Here is a 12,886-nt window from a genome sequence, read left to right as displayed (position 1 = left end):
CTTCTTCCTCCTCCTCCTCCTCCTCCTCCTCCTCCTCCTCCTCTTCTTCCTCCTCCTCCTCCTCTTCTTCCTCCTCCTCCTCTTCTTCCTCCTCTTCCTCCTCCTCCTCTTCTTCTCCTCCTCCTTCTCTCTCTCTCTCTCTCTCTCTCTCTCTCTCACACACACACACACACACACTTCTTTCACCCCCACTCCTCTCCATCCCCCCCCCTCGATCTTTAAACCAGCTGGATTTAATTTAATTTTGTTTCTGCTAGGAGTTTGGGATCAAATTTTACATCATCCCCTGAAGGTTTGGTTTCGTATAGCCTTATTATAGTCAGTGAATTGAACCGACTGAGATTTTTCCTTGACATCTTTTCTTGGTGCAAAGCTCTACGGAGGAGGTTAATTTGCCTTTCCCTCAGTCTGATTTCCCCAGGACCTGCACAGTTACCTAGTCAGAGCTCATTCTCTTGAGTAGCATTGTTTCCCCCTGCATCATATTCTGTGCTTGCTTTTATCAATCCCTCTCTTATAAAGGGGCATGATTTGGTTTATTTTTTGTTGTTGCTGTGATAAATTATCACCATGAAAATCAACTAGCAGAGAAAGAGGGTTATTTTTGCTTATAGTTCCAGGAGTGAACGGCCACCGAAATAGCTCAGTTGGGAGAGAGTTAGACTGCAGTTCCGGAGTGAGAAAATCTATTAGGGTGGGGAAGTCATGTCAGTATTCAGGAAAACAGGGTGGTGCAGGCTTCCTGACAGCCAGAAGCTGGCCAAATACATGTGCATCCTACACAGGGAGCTGAGAGAAAGAACAGGAAGTGGAGACAAACTATAAAACCTTAAAGCCCCCAAAGTGGTAATGTACTCGCTCCGGTGAGGCTCCACTTACTAAAGGTTCTGTGTCTCCCCACACAGCACCACCAAACATTCCAGAACGTGAGCCTGTGAAGCACATCTCTCATGCAAACCATCCCAAAGTGGATGCAAATACTTTAGACTTTGTGGTTGCTCAGCTATGTCACTGTGCCAGCACTGTCTCAGGCACAAACAAGGTTTGGCCTCAACACAGCTTCACTTTTGTATAAGAACAGTTGGATTTCAGTTGATGTTACAGAACACCCATTACATTATTGTTTCAATCTTCCCCTTCCCATTGACCATTCAGAACTTGTAAAAATCCCTCTTAGTGGAATAGTAGCAGGGCAATAGGTGCCATTCAGGATTGGGTCTATGGGTTTTCATTTGTTGTTATCTGCTCTGGAGTCATTAGCTAGGGCTTCTGTCCCATCCTGAATCCTTCTAAACAAGGAGTCATAAATCTTAGGCAGGGAACTCAAAGCAAAGTCATTCATAAGTTAACTCACTTTGCCAATACCATTCACATTAGGCTATCATTGTTGGATTTTCCTTTACATCTGTTCAATAGATTCTGGTTTTTATTTGTTGGGACAAGTTGTTTAGTTCAGAGAAGGAGGTAAAGCCCCTCCCCAGTAGGCATTCCTCAGTCCATCCCTTTGGTACCCTCTGAAATGTTTCTAGACTTAGTCAGGCCATAACGGGGCAATTGTGCCCTACGTGTTTATATTGATCTTATTTTAAAAAGGGCTTAATTTTAAGTGTTGTTTTCAACAGAACTACTTTTGAGACCCCTACAACCTCTATAATACCTAATAAAATGAATTCGATCTGTAACCATGAAGTTGCCTGCATAAGATTTTACCATCATTGCAATGTATATTATATCCACTTAATGAACATTTTTCTTTTAGTATCTTTTTGTTGTAATACTCAAAGTGGTTATAACATAGTGAGTAAGGGAATAGGCACGATATCAATGAAGAGCTGAGGATACAAAGGTTAAAGTCCAAGGGTAAAGGCTGCAGGGGCTGAAACGCCATCTCTAACGTCAGTCATTTCAGCAGGTGATGGCCATCTTCACTGAATCAAGGCCACATTTGAAATGGTAGGAGAAATTTGTTATGAGTAAACTTGTGTGACACTGTTTTTGTCAGAAATAGACTTGACTGAATAACAGGAGCTTAAACAAATTTAATCCTGCACTTAATTGACTCTTAGAGAAGAGAGCAGAGGCAGCCAGCCAAGTCTAGCTTAGTGGGTCCACCATCATTGGGACCTCTAGTTCTTTCCCGCTTCCACTTCTGGGCCCTTACTAGAGCCATCTTGATGGACACAGTGCTCATGCTTCCAATCCAGCACTCCAGAGCCTGAGACAGAATGGTTACTGTGAGCTTAAGGCTATCCTGGACTACGTAGATGGTTTTAGAGTAGTCTGGGCTATGGCTTGAGACCTTGTCTCCTAAATGTGTGTGCATGGAGAGGACACAACTTGAGCCAGTGTAGCTTCTCCAGCCCCAGCCATTAACTTTGCTCTATGTGCAGTACGAAGGAGATAGATTATTGCCTTCAAACGATCCACAATAGTCTCTGTCTAAATAGTACCATTAAAAACTTAATGGCAAAGTTTTATTTTGAGATGACAAAAAACTTCTGCAGCCAGATGGTATAGAGAGGTGTACAGCAACAAGAGTGACTTAACGTACTTAAGCATTGTTAAAATGGTGTTTATGTTATGTTATAAACAGACTTGGAAATGTGGTGTTTCTTTTGGGAAGTCAGTACTGTACTGTTTAAAACACTGAGATTATGTTACTACTGCAAGAGGGAGGATAAAGGTTGAGAAATGCCAAGCATTTTAAAGGATTGAAGGAGCTGAAGGACTTTTAAACCCCATAAGAACAACAATACCAACCAACCAGAACTCCCAGGGACTAAACCACCATCCAAAGAGTACACGTGGACAGACCCATGGCTCCAGCTGCATATGTAGCACAGGATGGCCTTGTGGGGCACCAACGGGAGGAGAAGCTCTTTTTCTTGTCAAGGCTGGACCCCCCCAGAGTCAATTAATGTCAGGGTGGGGAGGCAGGAAGGGGTAGATGGATGGGTGCAGGAACACCCTCATAGAAGAAGGGGCAGGGGCTTATGGAAGGGAATCACTTGAAATGTAAATAACAATATCCAATAAAAAAATTGAAAACCAACCAACCAACCAAATAAACAACCCAAAAACTCATGTGGTGGTGGACCAAAGAGAGGAAAGATTCTCAAGAGTAACCTCTGGTGTAGATTAGGGAGTGGGCATAATCACTGTGTTTGCCAGAGGGGAGAACCTTTCATTATTGAATCCAGAATTCATCTGTTTTTATGCTTGTTCAGTGGCATTGCCAAAGCATGGCATCAGGCACATTTTGGGGAAGGATCTGGCCCAATATTGTTGGATGAAGTACGCTGCACTGGGAATGAGCTGTCAATTGAGCAGTGTCCAAAGAGCTCCTGGGGAGAACATAACTGTGGCCATAAAGAAGATGCCGGAGTGTCTTGTGCTCCTCTGACAGGTAAGGGTGTCACTTCCTAACTGTGCTACCGTCTGCCCCCTGACTGGGATTGCCTTAGCTTCCTTTCCCAACTCAGATATTGTCAACAAGGAGACAGATAATGAACCTAATCAAAGCTTAAGATAAAATCAAATACATTTTTTATTGCAAACTATAATTTCTTCACTCGCTTATTTCTAGAAGTTTCTATTTAAAGTCCAACAAAGCTGTTTTGCTGCAATATGTAGTAACCAACACTCCAATTTAATGTGCAGCAATTCATATAAGACATTAGGTGTCAGTCTATTTCGTCTTTAATCCATTTCAGTTCCCTGAATGTGTTTGTAGCTGCTGTTCAACTGTGTGGGTGTGACTGCTGATTAAAGAAAACTGATAAAGAGGCCAAGCTAACTTTGTAATCAAATTTTAGAATAATGCACATGGTAGCATGTCTGTTCATATAGGTCAGAAGAGGATGCTTTAAATTATTTTTAGTTTTGTATATTTGTGTGTGTGAAAAGTAAGAGAATTAGTGTCTACAGAATTCTGAACTTATACGTCTTTATTTATGCTTTTGCTTTTTTATTAGCAACACAATGCATTTATATATACTAGAAATGTCTAATTTACACCAACGTTAAGGCAGAGAATTTCATTTCCTTGAGGCACCATTGCCCCCTTTTTCTGATGAGATACTCTTGTTAGTGCCTTAGGAGGACATAGGCAGTACAATACTATGCAGACAATCAAATTTCATCCCCAGACAAGTTTTGTGTCAGGAGGCTTCCCTTTGCTTCAGTGGATCACAGAGATCTATGAAAAGTGTGTTTTACTCCCTGGTTTTTGGACTTCATAAGAGGTATTTGGATTGGGGTGGGGTTGGGGATGGTGGAAATAGCTTTTAAGTCTACCTTCTTGGAGAATAAAATTTATTGTGCTTCCTGCTCTCAAACTCTTTGTAGAATTCTCTGTGTATAATTACTCACTGAGTTAATAAGATTCAAATTTCAAATCTGTATTATCAGTAAAAGAACAAAAGCAAGATGTGCTTTTTCTCACCCCCAGGAGTCTGACAAGATCAATGGCTCTTTACCCAAAGTAGCTTTTCCTGCATCCTTAGTTCAGTCTTCTGATTTGCACTTGAACATTTGAAATGCCATCTCTACGTCACTATATGTTTTGCCATTTCATTGAAAATGGCCGCTGGTGCTTAGATGAGAGGAGTGGAATTATGGGGAATTTTCTGGATAGGATTTCATATAGCAAAATAAAAATATGTACTTAGAAATTTCATCAGAATGTATTTTCTGCTTGGAGAATAGAGTACAAATATCATGACTATACACGTGTTAATCTTCAGGAAGAATATAAAACCTCACATGACTGAGTAGAGTTGCAATGATAGCTTATCAGGTAGCTCAGAGGGAGGTCTGAATACAGGTGCATCAGGTCAAACCAAGGTTCTTTCTTCTCTCTCTCTCTCTCTCTCTCTCTCTCTCTCTCTCTCTCTCTCAATTAGTTTGCTTTGTGTCCTTATCTCCTTATCACAGATGGTGTCATCAGACTGTCAGGAGGGAAAAGTGTCCATGAAGGTCGCTTGGAGGTGTACTACAGGGGACAGTGGGGAACAGTTTGTGATGACGGCTGGACTGAAATGAATACATATGTGGCTTGTCGACTGCTGGGATTTAAGTAAGGCTTACTAGTGTGGGGACATTGAATGCTAAAACGTATCTTTAAAGTCAGAATTTCTGCATAATCCTTACCTTTAATTTCTAAAAATAGATATGCATGACTTATCTATGTATTTTCAATCATGTGTCTATTTGCTTGTTATCTGTCACATCATCATCTATAGCCTGTCATTTGCCTGTCATATTAATAATGCCTACCTACTGACCTACTGACCTACCTACCTACCCACCTACCCACCTACTGACCTACCTACCTACTTACCTACTTACCTACCTATTTTACCTATATACCTACATGTGGAATTATTAACATGAGTTTTTAAAAAAGATTTATTTATTTATATTATATATGTGAGTACACTGTCACTGTCTTCAGACACAGCAGAAGAGGGCATCAGATCTCATTACAGATGGTTGTGAGCCACCATGTGGTTGCTGGGAATTGAACTCAGGACCTCTGGAAGAGCAGTCAGTACAGTGCTCTTAACTGCTAAGCCATCTCTCCAGCCCCCACACATGACATTTTTAAAGATACCGGTAACCATCTCTTGTCATTTATCTCGTGTACCTTTCTACCAACATCTCTTTTCTTGAGCAGATTGCTTGAAGTTATGAGTGACTTCTTGTGCATTCTGTTGTCTATTCAGGCAAGCTTCTGAATGCTCGCTTTTATTATGATGTATTGTCACTGCTGGGTGTTATTAGTTTTGACATCATTGTGTCTACAATTTCAGCAATTTCATTGAGGAATGTTATGGTGTCACATGGTTCTTTCTTGGAACATGATGATAATTGCCACTTTTGTTGGAAAAGAACAGCCCTCTTGTCACGAGACGGCCTTTAGAACTAGCCTTTGACCTTGCCTACTTGCAATCCGAGTGCCACACTTTGGGCAGTGTTTCATGGTACATACATAATACATTCCAGTGTAAAGACTTAAGTTGATTTAAGTAACTGGAAACCTTGGCCTTGAGGTAAATATTCAAATGAAGCCCATGGATGCCCCTTCATTCTTGTGTTTCACATTTCTATGTGATTATTTTAAAAGTTGGTGAAGTTAACTATTGTCATCTTGAAATACAGTTAGTTGCAAACATTCACTATTCAATTATATAGCTTCCAAGCTGGATACAGCTATGTTTAAATTTGTATTTTAAAAAGAAAGTTTGAAAAAGAAACTTCCCATTCTTACAGGTCATGTGTGTAATTCTGTATCAATCATCATATTAAATCTGTGATTTTATAGACACTTGCTTTAGTTTTATAATGGTACAGAGCCACAAGTTTTGATGTAATTCTCACACCATGATTAAATTATATTCAGGTTAATGTTCTAGGGTAAAAGTAACTTTCAGTTTAGTCATAAACAATGATTTCATGAAGACACAAATGTACAAATTCACTGACATTTATAATTTTGGGCAGATAGCAGTCATTGAAATTATTAGGTCAAAGGGTATAGTTGCCAAATACATATGGCCATTTAATTAATAAGAACTTCTTAGCATACGCCATGTTGTATTGAATGAGTATGTTACGCTAACAATTTAGTCTCAGATGTGGGAATTAATTTTCACGATTTTTTTCTCATTAGTGAAAACAATTAAATAACACTAAATTTTTCCTCCATATTTTATATTTTAGCTTACATTTAGTTTGTACTTTAGTTTTAGAGATCCATGCTATTTCCTCTCCTGAATAAATTATCTGGACTTAGGGGTACTAAAATGTTCTCATCCGAGTGTCAGTGTGAGTGAGCGTGCACCATATTAAAGTTACAGAGGAAGTTCCGAAAGCAATGATTCACTTGGAATGAAGAAGAGTGACCTTGGTTTCTTTGTATAAATGCAGACCTGAGCTAACAAAACTTCCTGTTCTATGTTTTGTGGCTGAATTAGACAGAGAGAAATAGGATTAATGCATTGTCTGGGAGAATGCTTTAAGTCCAAAGTAATGGCGATATGCAATTTAAGTTCATTGGTTTTTGTGAAAAAACAAAAACAAAACCAAACTCGATTAGTTAGACAGATGGCCTTAAAATAACTTTAAAAACTGTTGCCATAACTTATTAAATAATTTATCTAGTTAGAAAAATGTAACAGTTGCACAGTAGAACTATTAGGAAAATTCATGGCAAATGGAAAATTTGTCTTCATGTCCTTAGTAGAGAGGTAATAAAGGTATCGAGTGAGGGGAGGGACTGGCCCAAGATTTCTGACTGAGAGGTGAACTTCACAGACTGAGAATTGAAGGCATTTGAAGATCTTTAAGCTTAGTTATACCCGCCATGATCCTTAAATAATGACCGAAATATTGAGAGAAGGGTGAAAATGAATGCAGTTAAGCCAACTGCCAGCTTTTCAGTTGTACACATATTTACTATTTCACAGCTCGCCACTTACTGCGATACCCAATAGAAGTAATAAAGTCAATTGGCACGCGGTGTCATAAAAAATTGTGTGCATTAAGCTTACATAACCTTATGAAAAGAACACCATCGTCATTCTTATTTTGGTGGGCCAGCAGCCAAATTTTAGTCCAGGATTGGGTCCTAGCTGTGAGCAGTCACTGACTTAAGACTCCCTCTTGGAGAAGGACTCTGGAGAGACGGAGGCAAGCTGAGGAACTCGGACCACCTCAGATAGTGTTTAGCAGAGACCCAAACCGGTTGTCTTCTCTCTCTACTTCACAGAGTTATTCCATGGTGAGGAATTTGAGGTTTATCTCTTTGCACGCTCTCTGGCTGGTGGGTTAAACTGTAATCAAAACATGAGAATGAATTACGGGTTAGTTACTCATCAAGTTAACCAAAGGATGTTAAGATAATTCAAATGCACAGCAAAGCAAGCGCAGTCGGGTCTCCAAGGCCAGAGAAAGGTCAGATTCTTACCCTCTGAAGTCACAATACTAAATTAGGTTGTTTTTACTGGTCCCTCAATGCATGGGATGGCAGTTCTGCTAACAGCATTCATTTCATTGCCACAGATATGGCAAACAGTCCTCTGTGAACCACTTTGAAGGCAGCAGCAGGCCCATATGGCTGGATGACGTCAGCTGCTCAGGAAAAGAAGCCAGCTTCATTCAGTGTTCCAGGAGACAGTGGGGAAGGCATGACTGCAGCCATAGGGAAGATGTGGGCCTCACCTGCTACCCTGACAATGATGATCATAGGCTTTCCCCAGGTAAGGACAGGATGCTGCTCCTGAGGTCACAGACGTTCACTCGGCTCTCCCAACCAGTCTAGAATGTGAAACCCTTTCCACCCTTGACTTTACTGTCAAAAGGTCTGTTTCCCAAGAAAAATAACTTTTCAAATTCCCAACTACCATTACATGTCTAATTCTGGATTTGTTTTTCATTAAACGTCTAGATTGCTCAGTTAAAAAATGTTTATAATTCAATTCCAAGAATTTATATGATAGAAGGAGAGAAACAACTCCCGTAGGTTGTCTATCTACCTTGACAATCATGGTCCTGGGAGTGGATCCCAGAGACATTTACACACACAGACACACACACACACACACACACACACACACACACACACACACACACACAGACACGATTAAAAAAATAAAATATGGTTTGTCATTTCTTTTAGAGTTTATAGAAATCCAGGGCTGGAGAGCTGGCCAGAGCACTGACTGTTATTTCTGAGGTCTGATTTTTCGTTCTAAGAAACCACATCAGCTCACCACTATCTGTGAGTCCGGTCTCAGGTGATCCCGGCCCTGCCTTCAGCCTCTGTAAGAACCAGGCATGCACAGACATATTTATAAGCAATACATCCATCCACATAAGAACAAATTAAATAGAAATAGAATAGATGACATTTTCTTAAAACTATTGAGATAGATCATGGAGATCTAATTCCATGTAGATATATTACCCTAACATTAAAACAAAGATTTAAAAATGTAAAAATTGAAAAAAAAATAAGAATCTTAAAAAATTTCTTCAGTTTAAATTGTGTCTTTGGGGAAAGCATTGTTTTTTTTTTTTTTTAAACCTCTTGTGAAGAACAGTAAAATTTTAGACACAGTAATAAGAAATATAAAGCTCCAAATGTTCTGTTTCATACATAGCTAAAACTTGCCACAGCTTGAACGCTACTAGCTAGAAGTGCATAGAATATTCACCTAAACATTCGCTGGTTTTGACTCTACCGTGTGATTCTCTCTCCTGTCTCATGAAGTAAGCCTGACCGAGGATTTAAGTTAAGGGTTGAATCATTCTGGATACCACAAGTAAGGATAGAGAACTAAAAATTATCATTTTTTTTCTGTCTTCATTAGGACACAGATTACACTGCATTAGGACACACTCAAACGACTTCACAATTTTTTTTTTTTTTTTTTTGCCCCAGTATGTGAGTCTCAGTATGTGAGCTTTAAACAGTACCACATGTTTTTTTTTTTTCAGGGAGGTAGATTTTGAGGAGGAAAAATAAAATACGTTCGATTTGTCAACAAAGATTTTTAGGTAACAAATGCCAATTCATAATGCCATAATCCCATATGTATATATTAAGTGATATTTTGGTCATCAGCTCCCGGATTCCACCTCCTTGGTTGTTCTGATCATTTTTACCCTTACGTTTTCAGTAACTAGTAAGTTCTCCTGAAGCTAGAGGACCCGCCCAGGAACTAGGCAATCAGAGCTGTATGTATCCATCTGCTCCTTTGCTGTGAAGTCCACCCATGCAGTGGTGTCAACACAGACATTTATTATCTCACAGTCTGGAAGTGAGACTCTGAAACCCAGGGTCTCAGTGAGCTTGGCTCCTTGAGAGAGAATTCTGAAGCAGGGACTGGAAAGAATACAGATTCTCCTGGTTCCTTGGCTTGTAGATCGTAGTTCTTCTCCCAGTGCCTATTTGCATAGTGCCTTTCTTTTTTTAAACTCTAAGTCCGTCTTCTTTTCCCTGAGGACACCACTGTATAGACCCAGGCTGGGGCTTCATGGCTGCACCTTTCTATCTTGGAGAGTGAATCTCCCTAAAGACTCTGAGTGCCACCATCCATCAACCTACCACGGTCTCCATGTTGTCTATATCTGTATCTTCCTTCCTATCTATATATTGTGGAGGACAGAGGTGTGACATTCTATCGTTTGTGTAACTTCAACCTTAATTGAGAAATCGGTTTCTTGGTTTTTAAATGTTAATATGTTTTGAGATTTAAGTCCTTTGAAATAAATAGTTGAGAAGGTTTTAGAATTTTTCCGATAGCTGACTTCCTCCACGGCACCCTTTCTAGCTGGCTGACCAACTTTTTTACCCATGTATGTCAATGTTTATACCTTCCTAAAAATTCCAATTTGGAAGTATATGTTTCATCTATGTTCGTGAGTTACAAAGTGACCTAAAACAAAAGTACTCCATTAATACCCTATTACTATTAAAAGTTAGTTGTAATAAAAAAATGGCTAGCTCATGATTTTAGAATGCCATATATCCATCCATCCATCCATCCATCCATCCATCCATACATACATACATACATATACATTCTTTTTTTTTTCTTTTTTTCGGAGCTGGGGACCGAACCCAGGGCCTTGTGCTTCCTAGGCAAGCGCTCTACCACTGAGCTAAATCCCCAACCCCATACATATACATTCTTGTCCTCTGCATATGAGACATTTTCAAATGCCAGGAACAGAAAGTTGAGCAAGATGAGCCCAATGATTTCAGGGCTTCAATAACGACAGCGAGAATAGATACAGGATATTTCTGGTATTTCATCTCCCTCTCCAAAGGAAGGATTGGTAGTGATTTTATATCTGATTTTTAAAAAATGTACTTTGTAAGGTTTTTATGCTTTGACATAACCTGGCTGCTTGTTTTGGCTTTTTAAATATATTTAAACCATGACTTAGGTTTTCCTATCAGACTAATGGATGGAGAGAATAAGAGAGAAGGACGAGTGGAGGTTTTTGTCAATGGCCAATGGGGAACGATCTGTGATGACGGATGGACCGACAAGCATGCAGCTGTGATCTGCCGGCAGCTTGGCTATAAGTAAGGAGACGGAGTTCTCTGGGATGGTACTTGGGGATGGTTTCTCTGACTCGTATGTTTAGGTTTATTCTAGTGAGTTTCTTTTATGTAAAAAAAGTTCCTAGTTATCGACAGCATGATTTGGAATGATAAAGAAGCAGTAAGCAGTCTAGCTCTATTTACTATAGTTTCCCAAGAAATATATAATACGAAACATCACAAATGCAGTGTTTCTGTGATAGAGAAACAGCCGAAGGCTGACTATCCAGTACACGGCTGTCCTCACCACAGGCATTAGTTCAGCTTTGCCTGTAACTTAGGCTTCAGCACTGCATCCTCACTCACTGAAGCAACAGCCGGTGCTCACTGCTCATGGGAGTCAAGCTGCAAACAGAGCAAGTGCAGATGGAGCTGAGGCGGCCGTCTCTCCTGTCAGCTGTCATGCTTGTAACTACTTGTCTTTTTGTGCGATCTACTCAGTGCTTTGTATTATTCCTCCTGCATTTATGAGTGTGTGTGTGTGTGTGTGTATGTGTATGTGTGTGTGTGTGTGTGTGTGTATTATGTTCCTCCTGTTACTTCATTTTAAATTCTCTCCTTCCACAATACATATATGTATGCATGTGTTTATACATACAGAGCGCTCCTGTAGCTTTAAGAGCCCAATATGCTAGTCACACTCTTCTTATTCCAGTACCCAAAGTAAAACTCCCCAATTTTGTGTAATCTTACTGCTTTTTTTTCTGATTTTGAAAGTCAGCTCTCCTGCTTTAGGATTTTCAGGTATTTGCCTTGTTTCTGTATTGCTTTTGAGAGATCTCCTTATACAAGAGGCTGTGATTAATTTGATCAACCCATTTTGCTCTGTAATATTAGATTCCATAAATACACAACTTACCTCTCTGTTGTACTGACCCTGCACATGTATTTGTAGAAGTGGTGGATTTTCCATTGCTATAACTGAAAAGCACAGGCTGAGTAGTTTATAAAGAATGAAGTTTGTCCAACTCACAGTTCTCAAAAAATTGGAAGTTTGAGGAATCTCTCAAGTGAGCACCTTCTCGATGGTGGAAAGCATACAGCTCAATGGCCATGCAGTGGACTACATGGAGAAAGGGCTAGCTCAGGAGACAGAGCCCAGATGCATTTACAGGGACTTCTTCAAGATAGCTTTTAATGAGTATACTCAGGAATATAACCGCTAACATGTCGACTCAAGTTTGTCCAGGGCAGTAAGGCCGCTTTCCCATGTGGCTACACTAATTTTCACACTTAGTAGCATGCTCTAGTTATGAATAGCTAGAGTTTACCCCATCCCTAATTCCCAGGGCAATCAAATGCATGGCCATTTGTCTACTGGCCATCAGTACTTTCTTTTATATAAAGTACAGTGTATGACATCTATTTTTATTGAAATGATTTTATTTGGCATCTAGACTGATTTTATTTGTTATTGGATTTTTAAAATTTTGTGTAAATTTTAAGATTTCTTTGTATGTTTTCTCTAGAAAAGCATTTGCCAATAAGTATGTTTGTAAATGTTTATTACAAGCACCAGCTTTCTGATTTATCTTCTTTCTTTCCTTAGTGTGGTTTTTAGGAAAGTGGATCAGTCTTTTTATCTTATTTTTATCTTTTCTTAATAATTTTTTCTAATGTGGTATGTTAAGGACTGTTTTCCTGATTCTAACTTTAATGATTTTTCCTTTCATGACTATGTTCAATAACTTATTAGAAATTGAATTAAATATGGAATTTTTAGTTTTCTTCTTCAACAAACATTTTTGGATTGCATATCCTCAGAAAGTA

General features: G+C 39.4%; 1 protein-coding gene across 1 annotated transcript in view; it reads left to right on the top strand.

Moving 5' to 3' along the window:
- Prss12 (serine protease 12) overlaps nt 1–12,886 on the top strand; it is a 60,454-nt gene that overhangs the window by 27,897 nt on the left and 19,671 nt on the right. The window contains exons 3-6 of the mRNA XM_032897370.1: nt 3,228–3,406; nt 4,936–5,077; nt 8,065–8,261; nt 10,957–11,098. Of these exons, the coding sequence (XP_032753261.1) occupies nt 3,228–3,406; nt 4,936–5,077; nt 8,065–8,261; nt 10,957–11,098 (660 nt within the window). The remainder of the gene's footprint in view (nt 1–3,227; nt 3,407–4,935; nt 5,078–8,064; nt 8,262–10,956; nt 11,099–12,886) is intronic.

This window comes from Rattus rattus, chromosome 3 (assembly GCF_011064425.1).
Source record: "Rattus rattus isolate New Zealand chromosome 3, Rrattus_CSIRO_v1, whole genome shotgun sequence".
Lineage (NCBI taxonomy): Eukaryota > Metazoa > Chordata > Mammalia > Rodentia > Muridae > Rattus > Rattus rattus.
The sequence above is the reverse complement of the archived record's forward strand: the minus strand, read 5'-3'. Positions and strand labels throughout refer to the sequence as shown.